This window comes from Argopecten irradians, chromosome 16 (genome assembly GCF_041381155.1).
Source record: "Argopecten irradians isolate NY chromosome 16, Ai_NY, whole genome shotgun sequence".
NCBI classification, from domain to species: Eukaryota; Metazoa; Mollusca; class Bivalvia; order Pectinida; family Pectinidae; genus Argopecten; species Argopecten irradians.
The window spans coordinates 6618786-6645311 of NC_091149.1; the positions used below are offsets into that span (position 1 = coordinate 6618786).

At 33.4% G+C, this 26526-nt stretch overlaps 1 protein-coding gene across 4 annotated transcripts in view; it reads left to right on the forward strand.

The window, feature by feature from the left end:
• The window catches only part of LOC138310501 (innexin unc-9-like), a 128901-nt gene that overhangs the window by 79407 nt on the left and 22968 nt on the right, over window positions 1-26526 (forward strand). The window contains exon 1 of one of the 4 annotated variants that reach the window (XM_069251750.1): window positions 12303-12806. The exons of the other annotated variants lie outside the window; for them this stretch is intronic. Coding sequence (XP_069107851.1) covers window positions 12742-12806 — 65 coding nt within the window. The 5' untranslated portion in view covers window positions 12303-12741. Of the gene's footprint in view, window positions 1-12302; window positions 12807-26526 lie in introns of those variants that run through there. 4 annotated transcript variants of the gene reach the window in all.

Consider the following 26526-nt stretch of genomic DNA (forward strand, 5'->3'; position numbering starts at 1 on the left):
GAATTCATGTAAACTTATCGATTGATTTATAGAAATCCAGAGTCTTAAGATTCAGCATCGATGTAAGATGTTGCGCCGACAGACGAATTGAGACAAGGGCCAGTTGGTTATTGTTCAATCGCTAGAAATGTTATAGCGATTTTATTCATGTACAATGCTTAATTATCGATTTTTCGCTTCTTTTTTCTGGACATAGCAACTACTCCGCAGCTGTTTACACTTATAATAAGGCCGTCAGGCAGATTTGGTGAAGAACGCATACTTCTTGAATGTTTCATAATTCTAAATATGTCTTCAGGAATATTTGTACACATCAAGTCAACGCATGTCATTCAGTAAAACTGTATTCCACAGGTGTTTTAGAAATTAAAAGAACTGTCGACTGGTGTCCTTGATACTCTAGGGGTTACTATCACTGACGTTATATCCACCCCTGGACTATCTACTGGTAAAACTGGAGGCAATATAAGATCCAACTAATTTGATCCTCTAATGTACATAAAAGAAATTGTATTTTTTGACTGTCTTGCTTTGAAATTGTGCATCACTCTCTCTGTAATCTTCAAAGTAAGTCTCTGCAGGCCTGTGATTGGTCTGTTTTGTTTTCGATATGACGTCATTGTCAATATCCAGGTCACGGGTTCGAGACATTTTATTTTATTTTATTTATTTATTTTTTTTTTTTTGTTCTTTGAACTCTAGCTTTAAATTATCACAAATTTCGTTTCTTTCTCATCATATCATTTGGCAAGACGCAAAATCAAAATTCCCATATACTATTAATTTTATTGATATGTATTTGTGTACGCTTAGAATACCAGCAGATATAATATGCGAATAAGAATAAGGACACTTGTTTATTCGCCGTTTTTTCATAGTGATAACGGTCAGGTTATTTTTGCTGAAATCATGATGAATACCTCATTGGCGTAACTGAAAAAGTTGATTTGGGCGAGAAAAGATGGCTGAATTATACTTCTACATCTATCTTAATTTAATAAAGATATCCCTTGTAAATTATCTCTATGTTCACACAACGATTTTTCATATTTCATTTCACTTATTGACCGCCGTTAGAGAGTAATTCAATATAGGTTATCGAATTTATAACTCAATATTGACTTTCTTCATTTCGAAACATTACAAAAAATTTAGCGACACGTTGCTAAAATAAACATGGCATCGATTAAAGTAAAAAATAGCTCGATACGGGTGTACGTGTGTCATTCACACGTTTATAACTACTCATTAAATATTCAATATATTTTTTCACACAGGTTAAACACTCGATTAATATGATGAAATTATAAGTTAGTCACATGGGGTGTTAACTGTTTTAAATGTTCAGCAAACCGTTTTGCCCAATGTGAGGCTCCATAATGTATCAACCGATCGGGAACCTTCGAGACTTCCCGTAAACGAGAAAATATGTTCTTGTTTACGGAAAATGACGAAAGTTTCCGATTGAATAAGAAAATATTTTCTCGTTTACGGAAATCGCTGAAAATACCCGATTAATGCATCACCTGGTTTTTAATGCCTAAAAGCATTTTGTCTTAATGAGATGCGTTGAAACATGATGTATTATCTTTCATCATAGTCTTCATCAGCTTTTTTCTATAGTGTTTTCACTATTTTTCTTTTTGAAATATAATCCCATGTTGTTATCAAAGTATTATAAAATCTATAACTACATTTCCTCTCCGTGGAATAATAAAAAATTCCTTCACATTTGCATCATTGTTATAACATTTAAATTTCATATAGAGTACATATCGAAATGCGTCATTTTAATTGAATTTTATTTATTCTTGCACTCTTCAATTTCCGTTTTAATAACATAGTAACGAATATGACCTTCCCGTTCAATTCAAATTCAATAGAACCAACTGTCGTACACACACACCAGGCTCAAACTTGCAAATGCCATGGTGCATTTTTCATCTATCAAATTGCCAATAAACGTTGTTTTTTCTGACCTGGTCGATTTCAGCCTCCAGCAATGTAGATCTTTATTCACTGTTCCAACACTGTGGTTTTATTGAGCTTGCATTTTATATTTCAATTTTGTTTTTCGTTTTATCGATCGTCTGCTTCTGAGTGAGAACCCGAGGTCGGAAAGAAATGGGTAGTATGATTAATTACAGCCCCGCAGTAAATAATCAGTCCCGCGGTAAATAATCGCACGTAACTTCCGGTCTGGAAATTATAGGATGTTTGCCGTTAGCGTAGACAAAAGTGTAAGAAATGTGTTTATTATGTATCAATAAGTATGTGCCTGTAAGTTAAATCATTAATTCAGGTAAAAAGGAAATAAGCAGAATATATATGTATAGACAAAGCGATGGGTAATGATAACGGAAAAAATCAAATTCTATACATATTTGTACTAATGAACAACTCGATCCTATTATTTGTGCCGAGTGGGGGACACAACGGACCCTAAGGAACAACTGTATTTCAATCCATGTTACATTGTATGATGCATTATAACTTAACTATTGTATTTCAAATAGCTCGCAAATGGGATCATATGGATTTATCCAAAAAAGATATCGATAGTAAAGCTACGAAGTCTATAATCCATAATGTTTTGTATATAAATGAAGTACAATCGCTATTGTATTTAACATTACGATTAGACACGGGAGTAGTATACTTTTGTATATATGTACAGCATAGCTAACATGTATCAATTTACTATAAAAACAATTCATATGTTTCTCTCTCTTTCCGAATATGAATATTTATCAACCATTTGATCATGGAATGTATCTCCTCAAAGAAAAAATGGAGAAAATTTATCCACATACTTTTACTGTTCATTCGTTGATCAATTGTTGTAGAATGAAATGAACTATGCAACCTCTCCAGTATTTACGTGAAAAATATTATTATGCAAAAAAGGTAACATCATTTAAACTACAGAATGTATAATAGACCGTTGACTACATAGAAGAAGAAGAATGTAATATTATTCTTTTATTTAGAAAAAACGGAAATCAATACAAAAGTAATATGTGGAGCCATGGTTAAAGTTTGCTTTATACATTTCTGGAATTCCGATAGAATTAACCAGTATATATCTTTAACTGTTGACAAGTACATACATTAGTCGAATCCCGATAGCAAAATAAATATCAACAATACTCTGTCCGACCATTAAGATACTCCGGCCACGAGTTTTATTGACCTTAATGGTCACTCGTCCTATGAACGCTGACCATCGCTATTAAGTAATGAATACTAAATAAGCTCATCCGTATTGTCGCCCCATACAGACGATTGATTAATGTTATAATAAATAGTTATTGAACCGAAAACGGACGGAAATTCCGGATGTTTGGATTTGGGTACCAAAACAGACCCAAGGCCAAACACGTTTGAATGGGTTTGAGTCATCTAACATGTATTTTTTACGGAGTTTGTAAAAGCACGACAATTCAAGTCAATATATATGTCGATTGAGGACTCTCTTGAATATATTTTTTGATGTTATGGAGATATAATACATTTCTCAATAAACCATGAAGTATATAATGATGTGAATACATGATATGTCCTGAGTCACACATTAGGGACTAACTGGGGAAGTTGACAATAGTGTAGCGTTGTGGTTTATTTCCGGAAACTTTGTCTTTCTCATTACAATATCGATGATAGGACGAAATTCAATAACAATTCAGGAAATCACAATCAAAACGGGAATATGCCTAATCTCAATTATTTTTCGTGAGACTCCCACATAAATCGGGAAGGTTGGAAAATATGTGAAATGTGTTTCAATTGTCAACCAGGATCCTATATATACACATATTAACACACCGAAGTGGGTAATAGAGTCATAAAGTAGGCTTTTAATTTCTACTACTAACCTCGTTCATATCATAAAACCTGTGTAGTTTGCGCACTCGTGTAATTTGCGCACCTGTGTAATTTGCGCACCTGTGTAATTTGCGCACCTGTGTAATTTGCGCACCTGTGTAATTTGCGCACGTACATTTGGGAACTGAAAATACTGATAAGAATTTATAATCAGAATCGTCTTTTCAATAGGACATCAGTTTTTTTCGTTATCATTTTATTTGATGGAAACATATAAAACGTAGTCATACGAGGGTGTATGTATAGGTTTCAATTAAAATTATGTTAATTGAAAAAGACCATGCCAATATACGTCCGATACATGTAATGCAATCAATACCGAGAGTTTAATCGATTTTACCTAACGGCAATGCCATCAAGGAAGTCGATTGCTTTGAAGATTATGTAATGCTTGGGCTCATACATCAAGGACTGTAATATTTTACATTAAAAAGAGTAATGAAGAATCACCTGTGTAGATTTGTAGTTGATATATCTGTAATATGTACATGGAAAAAATAGCAAAACAAAAACTCAGACTTTGTCATGAGGCGGACAGTGTACATGTATATATTAGATTCATTCTATATTCATATTGTTTCCTATTGTTTCTTCAGCAAGGATCATTTTATCTATGTTGTATACATATGTCAAACAGTCAAACCTACAATAGCCTCGATACCCCAGGGTTTCCTCTCATTGACGTTTCAACGTCAGTGATTGTAACCCCTGAAATATCGGGGATGAGCCTGCAATGGACAGAGGATAAATGGTCTTTATATTCAGGTGGTCTATATACGCAAGTTGAATTATGCTGACATTGGTCATTTGGAATCCCAGAAAAGTGGTCTTATTAACCAGGTTGTCTTTATACAGAGGTGCTCTCTAAGACAGGTTTGACTACGTAACCATATGTTTCAATAAATTGTGTGGGAATAGACTATTTGGGATGTAAGAAGGTGATCTTATTAAGCAGGTGGTCTTTATACAGAGGTGGTCTCTAAGACAGGTGTTACTGTATATAGATAAATACAATGTACAAGTACTACGGATGTGATTACACAGCTAATTAGTCATATGATCAAAACAGCTAAGAGCAAAAAGATTACTGGGACAAAATGATGGTTTTGTAATCATGTTTTTAATCATAAATAGTGTGTTTGACTCGCTTAATCTTTCTGTAGAGGATGCATTTTATGGTCGATAGTTTTACCTGTAACATTATACAGGTAGTCTGACTGATCAATTTACCTTTTATCAGGAAACATGTATCGCAAGTCTGATTAAATGGTCTTTGTTAATACGATACACAGTTGCGTAGGGATAAAAAACATCACAGTGGAGAAAAAATGCGATAGAAACGGTAGAAAAAACCACCAAAAATCAATAAATTAATAAATAAAAAAAAATTAAAGTTGACAGAAAATTGACGCTATAATGCAAAATTAACACCGATGTAGAAAAAGCAAATTGGTCTCTAATCGTACACTCAGAGTTAGGTCCCTTTGCTTCACCCACTCCGTCAGTAGTGACGGAGAGAAACGAAGGGGAGTAACTCTTATGAATCTGAGTACAGACACAGAGTAGTTCAGAATGTTAACCACTTGTATTCAATGGCGTCACTACATTTGGTGAAATCGAAATGAAATTGGTACCATTTACTGAAATGTTGAATAACAAATATTATATAAATATAAATAAGCAAAGAAATGTCAGTAAAACATTCACCAAAGTGAATCTCAAAACTACCCGATTCAAAAAAATGGATGTACAAGGGCTTTATCTAGTTTTTTATAACTTTCCCCCATCATTTTATCTTTTCTTCTGACAACAAAATGCGTTAAGGATGGCAAACGAGGAGACATGCTTGGACGCAGTCGGACAGGGCAAAAGTCAGAAATTATGACAATAGATGTAAACAAACATGACGTAGACGAACACGTTGTGTTAGTGTTATTTTGGACTGAAGAAGGCCCAATAGTGGTTGAATATATATTCCATAGAAATGATTTTTGATTTAATTTTGAATTTATTTTTGCCTTTTATTTCGGAATATTAATATACTAGCTTTATACCGTTTTTACCTCATTAAGAAACTTCCTTTCTCCGATTTCATGGTGGAACGTCAAATATCATGCATTATTGTAAATGCGCGAAATATACGTACTGCATATGTATGAAAACTGAGATGTCTGCCATTCTTGGTCACAGCTACAATGTACGATGCGCATCTGAGCTTTTCTCGACAGGTAAACAACGGCGACAGTGTACTAACGGCTAATAAGTAAGCTTCCGGAGATCAAAGTAGAAATCCCGAGTCATCTAGGTGATTAAACCAACGGAAAGAAGTTGATTAAAACTTAAGCTCTGACAGAACACTGATCAACACGTGATCGATATTACGCGGGAAAGTCGTTGAACAGTCCAGCAATGGCGCGCGGTGATGGGGAGGACACATCTAGTCGCTGTAGCTAATCATTTTGAGATCTATATGTGGCCGTGGGTTTTACTTTGATTAACTTTTCTCGTGTCACTGAAGTATTGATTCCGCCACGAGAGTGACGGAAAAGTCGCTTGGCGACTGGTCAGCTGTCATTCATTGGTCATGCCTAAAACTAGCAGCTACACCGAGACTATAATGGAATTACTGTCTCAACTTGGTTCTGTATCGGCTAGAGTGGTCAAATTGGGATGATCTTAGACCAGTTAGTGTAAGAATATATATGTTGTAGATCACTGTCTATTTACCGGAGAACCACAGCAGGAACAGTTATAATATAAAAGACAAAAGGAAAAAACCAGTGAAAATAGGAAATTATGCATGTACAAAATGTACATTACGTCATTTGATGTCACATTCTGTATTACATACTTTGTTTTCTATCGTAGAAGTGGAATCATTTTAAGATAACATTAGGCATGCTGATCTCTATTCTCAAACACTCCAGGGGTTACTATCACTGACGTTATACCCACCCCTTGACCATCTCAGAGTAAAGCTGAAAGCATAAGTCCGTGGAAGAAAGAATGGTGTTTGGGTATTCTATAGATACAATGACGATTACATGAATGGACGAATTAAAAGTAGAACTGACGTTAATTAAACCGCTATAATCATATTGATACATAACTCAAACTACATTATAAACAATAAAACCTCGATAATCCGGACATAAATTTGCGTCCTCAGTCCAAATCGTACGGTTTGTAAGTTTTCCGTACTGATGAAACATAATTGTTTGGTTGATATTAAAATCTGTTCCCTGGCATTCCATCCGGATTGTGAGGTTTCCGGACAATCAGCTGACGGATTATCGAGGTTTCATTGTACATATAGGGTAATTCATCAAGATGGACTTGGTCAATATGTTCAGCTCCCACTATTTCTGGAATGAATCGTAAGCACTGTTTTGTTACCAGCGGTACACAATTTTATCACAATATACATTAATTAAGTGATATTTTCTCTGTCAAGTCTGCGGCCGGGCGGGCCATTGGTCAGTCGGATATATAGCCAAACAGTTTATAAGAACCCTTCTATGTTATTAAAAACTGACCAGTATTTATCTGCCACGATGCATCAGTATCTCACTCGGTCAGATGTCTCTATCCCCTAATATGTGTATTTTTTCTTTCGTTTATTTATTTTGGTCAATATGTGTCCGGAGACTGACCCCTATACTTGTTCGGCCATTCTTAAGAGAGTCTTTTGTGACTGAGAACGCACATCAATCTATATAATTAAGACCCTTAACTGATGTGTATGGTATGTGTATCATTAGGAGAGATGGGACGGACATTTATGGTCGGTCTGTGTATATATTTACAAGGGAAAATACGTTGAAGATCTAAATTAATGACATTTGTTGTTGATTGCAAATATAGATATTTCACTCTGTATTCACATTTCGCTAGATTAGTCTTCGGTTTGGGAAGCGGTATTAAAATGATATCATATACCCTATCTTGATATTTGTTGACAGCTTCATGAATAATCCATAACTTTAAGGAATTTCTTAACTTAGAATTATTCATAGAAAACATTACAATTTTCAGAAAGTGTCCTTAACTTATGTTTTTTTTCCCTTAACTTCTTATATGCTTTCCTATGGGTAATCTTAAGTTAAGAAATGACTGAGAGTTAACAAATGTTCGTGAAATAGGGACCAGGCCACGATTTCTCGAAACAAACTTAAGTCAAAAACTGACTTAAGTCAGTAATTTTAATATAAGTTACATAAGGAGAAACTTAAGTTTTGACTTAAGTCTGCACTTTTGTTTCGAGAAATCCGGGCCTGGTGTTATTGTTACAAATCCCCTGTAAACATAATTTCACCATTGAGTGTTACCAATATAATGCAAAGTGAAACAGGAAGTACGAGATGTTGTTGGAGGTAATGTCGGAAAAGCACTCTGATTGGCTAAAATTTAGACAACCTAGTTGATAGCAACGGTCTAGAAGAATGGGTCCGTAAAAATGAATGATAATGCAAGTTAGTTTATTAAAATTATTATTGTTGCGTATCCTTGAGGCATATTATTATGATGCAATGTTTAAATAAAAAAAAAACCATCAAGGACTTTGAATTAGTTTGATATACAATCGTTACTACTTTTACAGAAAATGTATAATTTGAAAGTTGCAATGTGTCATTTGCTTGTTGGCAATTCAAGTGATAATTCCATTGCTGTACGTTCGAATAGCAAATTAAAAAGTAAAATTTTGTCTTTTCATGAAGTATATAAAAAATTAGTAATCAATATTTTGTAAAATATAAAATTCAAAATGGTTTACTTTGTACCGTGATTCAATTGTTTCACTTTTCGGTATGAGAAATGAGGTGTTTTTGCTAACTGTCGTGTATATATCAATAAGAGAATATCATTACTTTGGTCGGTGTACTTGCACTTTACATGTTAACCTCAGCTTTGTGGCATTTCCCTGTATTTTGATGACTTAACATACATAATTTTCTCCTAAAATTTGTCACATTTTGTCCATGGAGAAGAAAAAAATAATTTAGATGCAAGCGTGTAAAATTATTTCTTCATAACTGTCATTGTATATATTTTAAGTTTTTACTCGGTTAGGAAACTAGTGTATAAATTAGCCGATATCTATGTACATAGACATCGCGTGTACATTTCAATGTAAATGTAATCAGCAATTTATTGCCATTACGTTCATGCTATCAGAAATCTAAATCTAGACAGCAATTAGATTCAACTGCTATTAAATACACAAGCAAAGGGAGGTAATAAATGTACACTGATATTGGATACACCCGTAAAATGCGGTCGTTTGGCGTTTTTGCCAGTCAACAGAACATCGTACGGTCGCAAAGTAAAGCTATATATTATTCAAGTATACCCCTGAAGCTTGTTGACGCTTCAGGAGTATATCACTTTTTATTTGCCTAATCTAAGTCATTGATCATATTTAACTTTGAGCTTTACTTAGGCAAACAATCGGTATAATTGAATCATTTATGGCTTCGTCTGGTACAGAGAGATTACTATGTGTGAAAACAGGTACTCGAGCGTAGCGACGAGCCACTGGGCTGTGTCTGTAGCACGTGAAGCATTTATACCGGAACTAGAAGTACATACATAATAGATAAATCCCAAAGAACGACCTTAAAAATCGACAATATGTTGGATATTATTTGACCTTCACGATATTTTGTCTATATATTTATGAAACGTTTATACACAATTTAGCATTAGCTTTCAAGTAATATCTTAATTCAAATAAATATCCTATATTCCGGACATTTGGTCCCAATAACACGGCACATAGCGCTTGTTTTATTATTTATTTACCATAGTTCGAAAGTCACCGGCGAACCGGAACTTGTTGTAGTATTCTAAATAAAAACCGAGAGAAGTTTAATGTGATAGAAGATAAATATAAGTTTTGTTAAATGATGCACTCTATGTTTTCTATATTTAGCAAATCAAATAACTGACACAAGTTCCAGTTTCTGTTTTTATGTAGTTTATGTATATCATGTTAGGATGGTTACCATAACAACTGCAGCCGCAATGCTATACATTTGTACAACCGTTATATCTATTGTATCAAGGAATTTGTACTCGATATTTGAATTTCATCCTGAATAACAAATTTGAAAAATGTTTGTGAGACAAAAAGGGCACAATCCATACATGTAGTCCTTAATTAAGTTCATAAGTTATACAACCCATGGCAAAATATACGGATTTTTATGAGATTTCTACTTTCTGATCAAATGAACAGCAAACTACATGTACATTCGTAAGGAGAACTAACATTTATTTTGTAAAAAAAAAAAAAAAAAAAAAAATGATGTGAAATCTATGGCAACGACTAGGGGAATTAGCAAAATTTCATGTATTCAGAAAAAATAGGTATTACAAACCTTAAAATCGAACGCATACAACATGATATTTCATAGTTACATGCATATTTTTGTAAGTTTAACTTCTTTCCAAATCATCATATACAAATTAGTGTGGTGTATGATGTGACTTAGAGAGTGTTATAGGTGATATTTCATTCAATAGTGTACATACTGCAGGTTTAATTATCGAGAATATGATGTAACAAATCACATATTTTCACGACGAAGATTATGATGCCGTAAGAATGTGCATTTCACAACACATTTTTGCAGGAAATTATCAATATATTTTTTCCATTAATGTATTAATCATAATAAATGTATTATAATGTGATATTTCATCACGATGACGATTCTATAATGTACATGTAATATATATATATTACTATCATTTCTAGTAAATTACAATAATTCTACATGCACACATAGGTAAACTCCAGGTAAGTAGACGAAGTACAGGTATAAGAAACTTGTATGAAACAGACTATAATTACACTTTCTTTGATCTTTTTACCTATTGTTATAGAATGTAGGCGTAGCGGGAACACACCAAATAATCTGTGTGATACCTCACTAACATTTCTTTAAACATTTCCTTGTAAAACTCCAATTTATTATTGTTATATTTACAAATAAAGACAAATTTGAGAATAAATCATGAGTTATATAAATATTTGCCCAGATCTAAAGAATATTTCAGATAATAAACGTACAAATTGACACACATGGTTCCATGACTAATGTCGTGAGTGTTGCTTACAAATCTCCTTCGCGTCGGTGGTAAACAAACTATCTGAAGTAGATATATTAGAATGCAAACAATCAAATGTCTAGGAATCCGAGGTGAAAGGTTACGAGCGCTCGTGGTTTAGTACCAATAATTCTCCTACGCTACTACACCTCGTGAAATTTTCCCGTTTTGGAAATTACTTTAACACCATTGCTTTACAACCTGCCTGTAGCCAATGAAAGGTGCCATGCCGGAATGAAATGGCGAAAAGCGTATCGTACAACTGACAATATCGTTGTACCAGTACACCAACCCGACACCGCTTCTCCCAGCCTTTCACACTACAACAAATTCCGAAGCCCACTCAAGCGCATGAGCAAAGCACAAAAACATGCGCATTGCTGGTGATAATTTTACCCACAACTCGGAAGACAAGAACACTCAATTTATCTTTCTAATTGAGTTTTAATGATCTTTGGTGGATGGATGTTGTTTGATACCTAATTTTCTTCACGTAATAAATCGCAATTTGTTTTCTCATTACCCACTGAAACTTGCATGAGAGCCACCAAATATATTTTCTCCATTACAAGTTTACGTATACTTAAGCATTCACGACAAACTTCCTTTAACGTTTTCAACGACAATTAAAGCATATAAAGCAACGGGAGATATCTTCATTTTACCACACTCGATCGGAGTTAATCGCTTGTTCGTACATATTTTATAGACGTCTCTCTTTTTTTCCGCCCGAGTATGGCCTGCCTAAGAAACGTTCTCGGCACTGTAGCGCAGTCTGGGGTTCTGTGAAAGTTGTACAAAGGTACTAGCGCTGTTGTATCGATTCGTGTGCTGTTCCCAGTCCACCTGAGACAAAGCTTGCGTTCCAACCATCTTTACAAAATGTTTAATGTTCTGTTTTCCCTTTCTCGAATTTTTGTGTTTTATCGAAATTGACACGTATGTCTTTGTTCATGCTGAATATTGATCCGAAAAGGTCTGCCTATTCAAAAGACAATACTGGCATCGAACTCGCCTATATTCACCTAACTATAAGCTACATCGAACGCACCTCAGCCATGAGAGTCTCTGCATGTCAGAGGAAGTTGCGTCCCAAGGGAGGTAATTATTGATTTTTCATGTGCTGCTACAATGAAATATTGTATTTCAAATCTATTACACTGAACAAAGAGAAAATTATGGAGTTGTTTGCACGGTAATAGCAATAACCTGGTTTTCGAGAGGTTAAAATGAACTTAAATATTGATGCATTTTACCCCAGTAAAGCGCTGTGTACAGACGCCATACAACAAGTTTCTTTTCCCAATACAAAAACAGGCTAAACCTTAAAACGACAATTGATTTTCTCTGGCGTTCGTTTACCTGGCGCTTCTGTATAGTGGCTTGACTGTGGAGTCTGCTTACCTGCCTGGCTTCAGTAGAGAATATTGGTTTAGAATATCGGAGAGATGGCCTGCCTGCCTATGGTAATCATTGAACGCCACACAAGCTTCGCTTAACAAGACACTGTGTTGGTACTGTGTGTATTGTTTTGTGCTCACGGCTTAGGCAAAGCTATTGAAGGAATGAGTATGGGAGGCCGAGGTTGTCGGATGCTGTGGTGGATATGTGTTGTGGGGTAGTAGCATACTCCCATTTTGGATTAGATTGTGCGGTTTGGAAGGGTTCCTATGGATAAAGTGAGAATGGTTCTGGCTTGGGGCGGCCGATCATTGAATAGGTGATAGACCGACATTCCTGAGGATGATATGTACGTTTTTTAGAAAACACACGCAATTTTATAAAACAGCTCCACAAGAGGAAATGATGTAAGTATATCAATCAAAACTCCATTTTCTGTTTCTGGTTTGTAAACTCGAATATCGAGTCAATCATAATAGTGTGTTTTCAAATCTGATTTCAAGATTCCCTATACTGTTATTGTTTGAAGACTAGGGTTAAAAATATCATTTGGAGTCGGGACGCGACACATATGTAATCTGGTTGTCATATTTAATGTAACATGTTAGCTAATCGGGTCCTAGCATATTTCAATCAATCATGTTATATTATTATCAAATGTGTAACTATATGGACAAACGCATTGGGAATTCGTAATGAACATTTACCACAGAACTATGTAACCATGTGTTTGAACAGTCTGTTTCCATTTACTAAGTTGTTGCAATAAAATATTTCTGAAAAGAATGCATTGTACATCTAATGTGCTGCTGAAAAAAAAATCATTTTGAGTTCAGCTTAGGACAACATTCGAAGTATATACTTGTTTGGATCTTGGGTATTTGTTTGAAAATAGAAATTTTTGTATAAATTTGTGAGAATAATACCATATAAAGACCTAGACCATCATCTCTCGTGCAATGTCTATAGCCTAGTGCACGTGGGCTCGTGACGGTGGGCGTAGTATTGAGTAACATGTTTAGTGTCCATCCTCATCATGTGTCACTGTTACTATATTTAGACTTGATGACGAGGGCTGGGGAGGTCAGGGGTACAAATGTACTTAACACATTCTGTTTTATAGTAAAAATGATAAAGTGATTTGTATACCGCAAAATAAGAAATATTCGCGAGTATTTTCTTTCGTGGTCAGTAGTATTTTTATAGTAAAATGATAACGGTTATTTTTGCTCTGCATGCTGTATATAATGAAATATTCGCGGGTATTTAGTTTCGTGGTCAGTGGTAGTTTTATGGTAGACTGATAACAATTACAGTATATGTCCTGGTATATACTGTGTATTATGAAATATTCGCGGGATTCTACTTTCGTGGTCAATAGGTTTATATTCCGATGAAATATTGATTCCAATCATATTTAAAACAGATTTCGTTGGTGTTTTTATATTCGTGAATTTTACGTCACACACGAAAATATGCAAATATCTACACAACATAAATTTTAAGTTATACAGTAGTCTATTCCAATCATATTTATATAAAGAATATATATAACTATTTATAGAATTTCTTATATATCTACATGAAATGATCAATATATTTATAAAATACAAACAGTTAATCGACGCGTAGTGATTTATGTATATTAATTTTGCTTTAATTATGAATGACATATTATGAACACGGCATGCTATATTTGGGAACCCTATGCAACATTGTACGAACATATGTCAATAAATTCTATATATAGACATGATGTAATATCATAAGTTGTTCAATACAACATGTCAGGATTTTGTAAGACAGTGAAACAAAAAGTGCACAAAACAATTATTACAACATTCTTTTTTAAATTCCACTTCTCGTTTTAAATACAAGGACATCATACACAGATACATTTGCATATCATTCTTTAAATTAAAAACCTAAATGTTGAGTTAAGTACACAAATATTGTATATAATTGTAGAAAAAAATGCAACAAAAAATAAAACGAAACTTTATGATATTTAGGTACAAATATTTTCTACAATGAGGTTTTATACAATGAAATAATAATGATTGATCCTTTATGATTTCATAAACATTATGAGCTAGTACTGTACATTCATACACCGTGTATTATAATTCATAACTGAAACTAAACTCCACAAAGATTCACATAGGCTCTATACACTAGTATGTTACAATTTTTATTTTAGATGTTATTATGAATTAATAAAACGTACATTCTGAAGCTCCATACTGGAGTTGTTTAGAGGACTTATATAGTTTTTTTAGCTGATGTCAAATATTTTGCGTATGCAATAAATTTTGTTGAAATAAAATAATGGTGGATTGAACAAGACGCCATTATGCAATTCATACCATGATACATTTGTATAATATTTTTGGAGATATCTCATCTCCATTATAATCATGAGGATAAGGTCATTTACCAAAATCTAAATATATCGATATGAATGAATATATCCTCTGGTATTGTTTACTATCTATGATAAACAATAAAATAACTTTCTTATGATTAGAATGGCGTAATTAACTTCCAATTCAGGCATAATACATATACAATATACTGTAGAAGAATTCTCTGTCATACCAGATAGAATAATATTGTATTTCTTTATAAACTTTCTGGTCAAAATTATGAAATATAGGTTGAAACATTTCCGTGAATATAAGCAAACTAAACAAGATGGCTGACTATTGGCGTCCATAGCAACAGTTCCCTTGACCATTCACTGATACGCATTTATGAGTCAGATGTAGCCAATCAACACTCATTACAGCTCCCTGTTGGTTAATGGTTACTTTAACACCTAGCGCCCTCTCTAGGGACCTATCGGATTCAGGGGCAAATTAATTGCTGTCCAGTACATATGGTCATGTGTAACACACTACAATTTACAAGCGTAGTACGCTTATAACGGCACAAATATTTACTATTGCTTAAAAGTAGTAAGCTTGTAGCAGCACACATGTTTACTATTGCTAAAACGTAGTAAGCATGTAGCAGCACAAATGTTTACTATTGCTTAAACGTAGTAAGCATGTAGCAGCACAAATGTTTACTATTGCTTAAACGTAGTAAGCATGTAGCAGCACACATGTTTACTATTGCTTAAACGTAGTAAGCATGTAGCAGCACAAATGTTTACTATTGCTTAAACGTAGTAAGCATGTAGCAGCACAAATGTTTACTATTGCTTAAACGTAGTAAGCTTGTAGCAGCACAAATGTTTACTATTGCTTAAACGTAGTAAGCATGTAGCAGCACAAATGTTTACTATTGCTTAAACGTAGTAAGCTTGTAGCAGCACACATGTTTACTATTGCTTAAACGTAGTAAGCATGTAGCAGCACACATGTTTACTATTGCTTAAACGTAGTAAGCTTGTAGCAGCACACATGTTTACTATTGCTTAAACGTAGTAAGCATGTAGCAGCACACATGTTTACTATTGCTTAAACGTAGTAAGCATGTAGCAGCACAAATGTTTACTATTGCTTAAACGTAGTAAGCTTGTAGCAGCACAAATGTTTACTATTGCTTAAACGTAGTAAGCTTGTAGCAGCACACATGTTTACTATTGCTTAAACGTAGTAAGCTTATAACAACACAGCTTACTATTGCTTATATCAGTTGGACAAAATGTCTTTTGATTATAAATAGTTATGAATCAAAGATTGTGCACATAGTTGCTAAGGGTTTCCGTTGCTGAGGATGGCTGCAAAATTTACAGAGATACAATCACGGGGCAATGTTTCATATAAAGCATATGTCATGCAGCTGTGAGAATGACAATTGTGGTTGACATTTGACTCTTGGGTTTTCGAATGGCGTGTCCAAGTTTTAGAACAAGATTGTACATAATAAATGATAATTAGTAGATTTTAAATATCAGCGAAAAAAATTACTATAGTAGAATGAAATAGCTATATAATGTTATTTAACACACATATGAGTAGAAACTAGAATTAGCGCGATTTAACTTGGTTATAAATGCTAATTTTCAGCAAAACTCGACGAAACGAGATTTCAGCGTTAATTCATTGACCTGAAGTACATGGTTCAATGCCTTATAAGTGTTCACAAAATGTGGGTGTATATTGGTAATAAGATACATCATAGGTATACGCCGACAGAACACTAACATTAGTCGGTGAGACAAAACCTAGCAATAGGCAAAGTCATATAGGTGATAAACACTATTTCTATGTTACATTACAGGCGAAACCGAAAATCTATTCCGCATAAAATTGTGAATCCGATGCTTGTCACAACCCTTAATGAATCCTCACATACAAGCCTCTCGTATATTTAACAACGATAATGAGATAAATCATAAGCTAGATAATGTCATGAAATATGATATTGTCTCTCAATCACAATGTTATCTATGTGAAATGATACTAATGAGACGAGAGGTGACGGTGTTTGTGTATCGGGTCTAATATCACACACACCTCCACCGCACGTATTGACATTTTAGATGTATTGCATTAATATGTGTAATACCTATTTGTATTATTCATGAATTATGTTTATTGATTATTGTAAGCCCATTAATACCACCGTATTAATCATCAATGTTTCTCTCAAGTCACGTGACCACTTACTCGGACGCTGACTTTAAGGATTAGCGATTAGTGTGTATACAGATCTACAGATCTACATATCTACATGTACATGATTACCACATTATATACGGTACAGTATGTCAGACCTACTCACTAGACCGATGTCTGTACATTTTTATCACGGATTTTTGAAGGGACTAACCCATGAAAAAATTCTTTACGCGGTTGAACAAATAATCAACAAAGAACGAGTACGTTCTATACAAATATTAGACAAAACTTGTGTGGTAACATTAAAAGACGAATCATCTAAAACATCGCTTTTAAAAGACGGTGTAGTGATAGACTACCAGACAATTCGCTTCACTAGTGTTGAAAAAAATATTACCAACGTTACCATAAAGGATGCTCCAGTTGAAATGTCAGACGAATTTATTTGTGCACAGATATCAAAATATGGTGAAGTGGTAAGTGGAACGCTGAAAAGAGGAAAAATCAAGGGGACCGATATAGAAAATGGGACAAGATACGTGTCACTTGTAAATTGTGTATCCGCCTTACCTTTAACAGCGAACTTTGGGCGTTTCTCGGTCCGCTTATTCGGTGACAACAATCGGACACCGTGTTTTAGATGTGGCCAGACAAGCCATCCCTCATACCAATGTCCGAATAAGAATGAGACTATTCGAAAATGTCATCGTTGTGGTAGTTCTGACCACCTTATCAGAGACTGCACTGTCACCTCCAGACAGTGTCACTTCTGTAAAGAAACAGGCCATATTCAACGTGACTGTCTCCAACGAACTCGCTTCGAACAATACGGAGAATACGCAGCTGAGATAGAGGAGGACAACAACATATCCACGTGTTCCGAGGTCGTGTGTACTGATGACGAGAACAAAAACATAAACAATGAGGAAATACCGCAAACGAATCTGGAGGACGGACAAAAAGCGCCTTGTGTACCAACAGTCATCTTGGGAGCATCTAACGCGAACCGAATGGACATTGTTAATGACAACGTTTGCAACGCGTCCATCAATGGTGCTTCATTTGGAGAAATAGACAGACTCATTGATAAGGCAAAAAACATGACAAATGAACAAATAGGAAATGTTATATTCACCCTTCCACTAACGATATTATGACAACCAAGAACGACACTGATCAAGTAATGATCAGGGTCATAGATGCGCTTGGAAAAGTCGGCAAGGCATTTCCGGACCACACAAAAATCGGTGTATGTACGATTTTGAAAAGGAAGGCGAAAGGTACTAGGCCTCAAGCTTTCAATGAGGCAGTGCTGAAGGTGAATACTTTCCTTGAGAAATTATGTAATAGCAAGGATAATCTGTATTTGATAGATTGCTATGAGGGTCTGACTAAAGAAGGTCATCCCATTGGTAGTATGTATGACAAGAACGACGCATCTGGCGTACATGTAAACAAAGACGGGGCAAAAAAAATGTGGAGTGTCATGTGGGAATTCATACGTGCTAGCAACATTATTGCTAATAACGATGAAGGACCCAAAACCCCAGTCGATCCAAATTTTAAGAAACGTCTGTTAAGTGACAATTCCACTCCACCAGAGGATAGATTATCCAAAAAAACACAGAAAATCGCATCTTAAGTTTCTTAATGCAAACACAAACCTATAATGTAAATTACCCTATATCTGTAGTTCATTTAGTATTTCTCTGTGTATACTTTTTCCACATAGTGTTAACAGGTAAGGGAATCAATGAAAAGTGGTTCCTCATAATAGACATTATTCATAATGCCATCTGCAAACAAAAATTATGTAACGATTAGCAGTATAAATGTAAATGGTTTGAGAGACAATAAGAAAAGAGAAAAAGTGATGTATTGGTTGCAGAGCCAAAAAATAGATATAATATGTTTACAAGAAACTCACTGCACAGACACTGACCAAATTTCATGGAGCAAACAATGGAAAGACATAACTAAGGGGGGTGGAAGCATGTGGAATAATGGCACTAATTCATCAAAGGGGGTAGCAATCTTATGGAAAAATATTTTTGCAGCAAATGTATCAGAAAAACACAAATGTGGTAATGGCAGAATTATATCAGCCAACATAGAATCTGAAGATAAACTATTTGAACTGTACAATGTGTATGCACCTAACCATGGTAATGAACGTAAAGATTTTTTCACACAAACAAGTAAGATAATAGATGACAACAAAGGTCAATTATCAGAATGTATTTTAGTGGGAGATTTTAATTGCACGCTAAATAATAGCATAGATAGAAAACCAGCACTTAACAAACAAGATATAGGACAAAGAGAATTAAGCATCCTGATTAGTGAAAAAAATCTTGAGGATATATGGCGTTCTCAATATGTTATTAAGAAGAAATTTACATTTAAGAGATGTCATTCAGAATCAAGAATTGACAATATGTTCACTCCTTCTAAGATGCGACACCTTTTCAGTGACCCTTGTATAAAATTTTGTCCATATAGTGACCATAATATGATATTAGTTAAATTATTACCACAAGAAATAGAGCGTGGACCGGGAAACTGGAAGATGAGTGTTAAAGTTTTAGAACACACACTATTTTCACAAGCTTTCAAAAACTGTTGGAGATCCTGGGTTACTAATATTAATAAATATACAAACATATTGGAATGGTGGGAAGTGACTAAAATTCAAATAAAGGAGTTGTCTATGGAAATTGGTAAAATTCTAAGTACAAAAGATAAGATAATAAAAGAGGATGAGAAAACATTAGAAAAGTTAAGGGAAGAAAATGGTTTCAGAGAAGATATTCAAAAGTTAGAAAAAAGTATTAAAGAACACTACACTAACAAAGCTAATGCTGCACGGATAAGGTCAAGAATACAAAACTTTGAAGAAAACGAAAAATCAACAGCTTATTTCTTTAATTTAGAGAAAAATAATGCACAGAAGAAGCAGTGGTATAGAATAAAATCTGCAGATGGGAACTATAAAACTGGAATAAAAAAATATTCTACAAGAACAAGTGAATTTCTATGAAAAACTTTTTAAAACAGAAGGATGGGATAAAGAGAATGCAGAATATTTAACTCAATTCATTGAAAATAAAATATGTGAAGATGATAAAGAGAAAACAGACAGAGATATAGAAGATGAAGAAATATACTCAGCTATAAGAACTCTTAAAAACAATAAATCTCCAGGAGAGGATGGAATTATAGCAGAATTTTACAAAAAATACTGGGAAATAATTAAGCAAGAATTTCTGGAGGTAATAAAATATGTATTTAAATATAATACTATGTCTAAATCTCAGGGGAAGGGAATACTGAAGCTACTATTCAAAAAGGGTGAAAGAGAAGATATAAAAAATTGGCGGCCTCTAACGCTACTAAATACAGACTATAAAATTATTGCAAAGGTTATCAGTAATAGAATCAAACCTCTTCTTGCTAAAATTATACATACAGACCAAAAGGGTTTTGTGCCAGGAAGAAATATCATGAATGCCAACAGACAATTACAAGACATAATTGAATATTGTGATATTGAGGAAGAGAATGGAGCCATTGTATTCATTGATCAACAAAAAGCCTTTGATAGAATAGAATGGGATTGGATATTTCATTGCTTTGAAAAATTTAATTTTGGACCTAAAATATTGTAATTGGATAAAAATGCTTGTAGGTAATGCTACAACTTGTATAGAAACAAATGGTTTTACTTCAAGATATTTTCAGTTATCAAGATCAGCGAGACAGGGTTGCCCAATGGCGCCAATAATGTACATTTTACAAGCAGAACCACTGGCATGTACTATACGAGCAACTTCGGATATTAAAGGAATCAAATTACCAAATACCAATAATTCAGAAGTAAAATTAAATGGATTTGCTGATGATCTGCAACATTTTCACAGAACTGAAGAATCTATTACACAATCCTTTGAACTATTTGAAATATATGAGAGAGCATCAGGCTCAAAGATAAATTATGATAAAACTGAAGCTATATATCTAGGGAAATGGAAAAATAAGAAACCAGTATTTGATAAGATAAAATGGACAAAAAATTCTGTCAAAACTTTAGGTATACATCATGGATATAATATTGATATAGACAATCTATGGAAGGATAAAGTTCAAAAAATAAAAAACTGTGTGCAAATATGGAAAACTAGAAACCTTAGTATTGGAGGTAAAGTGTTGATTATCAGGTCTCTAATATTATCTACAATAAGCTTCGAAATTGAAGCTAGAGGTATCCCAGAAAAGTACAAAAATGAAATTAACTTGATTGTATGGAATTTCATATGGGATAGCAAAATTAATCTTGTTAATAGAAAAACGTGCTGTAACAATAAAAATAAAGGAGGAATTAATATGGTAGATATTGATGTTTTTATATTAAGTAAATATGTGAAGACTACATACAGGATACTGCAGTCAAAATTGGATAATTGGAATGCATTTGGGAAACACTTCCTACAAAAGTTTGATGAAATACATAACACAAAATATTTTATATGTAATTGCTCCAATCTACAAGGACTAGATTTAAGTGGAATACCTGTCTTTTATCAAAAATGTATCAAAGCATGGTCAACTTTCAGAACCAAAATCCCTGCCACTAGTAAAAATGAAATTATGAACCAAAACCTTTTTAGAAATACCAATTTAATGGTAAATGGTAAATCACAATGTTTTAAATCCTTTTTACGGTCACAGCTGACAAAAATTAAAGATATTTGGAATGAAGATGAAAAAAAGTTCATTGATAGTGAGCTACTTCTAAGAAAGCTACACAAAAAAAATAACTGGATAGCAGAATTTACTATTATTAAAAATTCAATTCCACAAAATTTTTTACAAATACTCAGAGATAACTATGTTCAAGATACTGAACAGTATATAAATTCTGATTTAAAAATAATTATTAAAAACAACAAATTGAATAAAGAAACACTAATTTCTTCTGAAAAGCTAAAAGAGAAATATATACAAAAAATTCTGATGCCGGATTGTGAACCCATTGCAGAAGTAAAATGGAAAGAATATTTCCAAAACAGTAATTTAGATAAAAAGAATTGGCAAATAATATGGACAAAATTTCAGTATATTGCTATTTCACAAAAAATTAAACAATTTGAGTGGAATTTTTTACATAGAATCATTTTTTACTGAAACAAAATTGCAGTTAATGAATAGATCGGATGGAAAATGTCATTTTTGTGAAAATGCTGAAACACTGTGTCATTTATTTTATACATGTAATTATGTCCAAAATCTCTTGTCTTGTATAAAACACAATATTTCTAATCAAATCACTTGGAAACAGAAAATTATTGATATATTTAGTAATGAAGCAAAATTTCTGCTAGGTAATTATGAAGATGAAGAGAAAGATTTATTGGAAACAATTGTTATCAGCACTAAATTTACAGTATGGAAAGTTAGAAATATTGTGAAGTACCAAAACAAGAATATAAGTGTCCAATCTGCACTTATTATCTTTAAAAGCATTATTATAGAAAATATTGGGAATTATTTGAAATGTCAAAATTCAAGAAAAAAGGAACTGTACAAAATGTTATCAAATGCCATAGCATAGTCAAAATATCATAATCTTTCTGAATTATTTCTACTATATATAGAATTTGAACTACTATGTACAGAACTTCAGTTGCGGTATGAATAGAGAGTGAATGAGAAATGAGAGGAAGGAATAATACGGTTTGTATATAGGAGTTGTCTCCCTTATACAATTCTCTTTGTAGAAGGAGTTACCTCCCCTTATTTATTACCAGCAAATATCTTATCTACTGTAATATCAAAACTCTAACTTTATATATTAACATTTCCTTTTTTGATAATTCAATATATATGCAGATATTGTAGACCGCACTGTAAAATAATGCTTAAGTGGTCAATTAAACACAAAATTTAAAACTTAAAATAAGAAAAGTCTTTTCAAGAAATATATTTATACATGTATATAAATAAGTATAAAGTACTATATTGGATGGGTGAGAGAGAGAGTAAAATATGTAGAAATATGGAAATTTGTAAGAGAGGCCTTCGGTGGAAGGGACATTGTATTATATTCAACATGTACTATTGAATAAAAAAAAGGTTTTGAAAAAAAAAAAAAAAAAAAAAAAAAAGCGATTACCGATAGGGGTCGCAGCAATTACAATGATGGACGTGAATGGTACGCATTTGTTTCCATTGTACGTTTAGTTGTTAACAATGAAATATACACTGCTGTTTCATTGTATCTCCCTCCTCCTAAAGCCCAAAGCATTGTATATGTCTACTCATGTCAAAAAAAAAAAATGAAATAAACATGTAAGCTTTTACATTGTACACGTATAATTCCCCCTCCGAAAGTATTGGATATGTGTATTCATATCTGCAATGAAACATACATACAGACTTCTACATTATACACGCATATCTCCGCAAGCATTGAATAATTATGTCTATTCATATCAACAATGAGATAGACATGTAAGCTTTTAGATTGTACAATGATTTTCCCCCTCCGAAAGCATTGGATATGTGTATTCATATCAACAATGTAATGGAACACACATTTATAATATTACAATATATTGTGTCTCGATCCCCCCCCCCCCCCCCCCCCCCCCCGCCACACATCCGATCTTTCCTTGTCACAAATGAAACAGAAATGCGTTCTGTTACATTGTAACATACACTGATGCTGTTGTAATTGTATACCCCCTCACCCCCTCCAAATATTAAATACGTTCGATGCTGTTGCCTTTTAAATTTCCCCTCCTAAAGTATTCAAAATATATATGACCTTCAACAATGAATTATGCACGATTTTATTACATTTTATGTCCCAATCCCTCCAAAATATTGAATATACATGTTTGAGTATTCGTGTCAGCAGTTAACATTTCTCATGTTCAGATATGCTGTTGTATTGTATTTTTCATACCCAAAGTATTGAACATTTCACAGTGAATTATACAGGTATATTGTTGTATTGTAAAGTTTTCCCTCCCAAAACATTGACTATTTTCCTTCCGAAAATGGCCTCTATTTTATATTGTTATTGGGTGTTAGCTTTGTTTACATTCATCCAGTTAGTCCATTTATCAATGCCAATGCTTTCTAAAAAAGATAAAAAATAATATATTTGTAATTTTACTACGACATACTTCAATGTTGACTCTGATACAGCGAGTTTAAGCCTGTTATTCTGTGTGTGTATTTTCATGTTAAACTCTATATAATCTATAATTCACGCTATTATGCTATGCCTTATTGATAATGAACGCTAATTAGCCTCGCTACACATCGTGTCAATATTAAGATATGCTTAATCAATATCTTTTGCCGGAAAGTTATTGTTACATTTGAGATCAGAGTATATTTAACTGTTCATCGGTTGATATCAACTATCAGGCTTCATAAATATTTGATATGATACCTTGAATAAATGTTGATTTGGCTGTCTCGCGTAGTTGTCGACATGTTCATCCATTGCCATGACATCTGTGGTGTATTTTTTTTTTTTTTTTTTTTTTTGACATGATGTGTAAAGAGTTATAAATTTCCGACTTGGCTACCTATAAAATTTATATGTTTACACAGTAGCCTCCCACATGAAAAATCCAACAATAATTTACAAAGGCACTCGCAATGTCTAAAAAAACTGAACATTTCGTAATACAAAAATAATCATTAATTCTTTGTCAAAGCTAAATATCGATTTCCTCCAGAAAGACATTTAGCAATCGATTGAAGAATTTTTGAAATTCAAACATATCTTTTTGTATCCATTCTCTATATGATAATATCATAAGTTGTTGAAAAAGATAATTATCTCTATTTTGGATCTTTAAAATATCTGCTTAACATTAAATTGTGGTCTGACCTTCGACGAATTTAGATTTTTAACGGTAAGAACATTGATATGGAGTAGATAAAACATGTTTTCTTGTTCTAAATGCTTTCATCAGCAGTCGATCAATATAACAACTAATTTCCGTTCTCACGTTGGGTCGATGTCTTTAGATACCTTAGCATACAAAATAACAATCGTTTTTATCAACTTCACAAAGAACATTCTTTATTCAATATGAATACTGTTAAAGTTGTAGGTATTCGCGTTGTAACAATATTGGCTGATTTCCTTTTCATGACATATTAATCATGCGAATACATGCAAATCGACTCGCGAAAATATTAATAAGTTCAAAATTTGAGGAACGAAAAATTAGACATACATATACAGCGCCAATATTTTCATACTGGGGAAGATACCATACCGCAAAAAATACCATACCGCATAAAAATACCATACCCCAAAAATACCATATCACAAAAAATACCATACTGCTAAAAATACCATACCACTACAAAATCCATGCCGCTCAAAATACCACACCTCGAAGATTATTACACCGCAAAAATATTACACCGCGAAACATATTACACTATAAACAGTTTGAAAAATGACTTAGTGAAAATATCAACACACCAAAATGTTCACATTTGCAGTACGAGTTAATTTGACAGCTATCCAGAACTGTTTTACATTCCATGGGGATATGTTTGTGTGGTATTATGGTGGGTCTTGTATATTTATCTGTCTCCGACACTGGTCAGATCTGTTTGTTTAATTTAGTACCAGTTCACCACCGTCCCATCCGTTGTTTAATTTATAGAAAATACGGAACATGTGTGGGGTTTTATGTTCATAGATGAAGAAGTTAGCATTCACAAGAGTGTAAATGCTTATAAGCCCTATGCCTGTAGTTGATACATTTAGAAGGCTACGAATTGGCCTCATAAAATTGATCATCATGTATTATAATGTATACATTTATAAAGTTTTCTAACACATATATCTTAATATAGCTCATTTCAAAAGAAAAGTTACAAACGAAAATCAGGTCCCGCCCAGTTATATATCAAAATGTCTATCTACTTTATTAAATAGTGCTTTCTTTGTGATTTTTATGAGAAGATATTCATGAAGCAATTTCTCAATTCAGAATTTTCTAAAAAAAATGTTTTAAATGCATTATTGTGTGTTTTGGTATGCGACTTTGCATTAATATGAAAGTGAGTCCAGATGTTTAGGCATAGCAAATGAAAAAAAATATCAAAATATCACAAAATTGATCAAGCGTTTAACATATCATAAAATAGGGATTCAGACCATAATCCGAGTAAAGTTTACAAAAATACTGATATGTTCAATATATCAATTAAAAAAAAAAAAAAAAAAAAAAAAAAAAACAGATGAACTCAGCATTGTGTAATTAAGTCTAGGAGACAATGCAGCCTGAATAGTAGGTTGACTGAACTGTTGTAAAACAATTGACTGGCTTCTTGAAATCCTCCATCCATTGTGTTATTCATTATTTCGCAGACGATCACATGTGAATAATATATACTATTGATGAAACAACGTGTCTTTATTTAGATACAATGCCGCACGTAGCACAGACATTGTTGACCATTATTACGCCATGAAATTTTACGATATGAAATATTCAGACGATTCTAGCCTCTT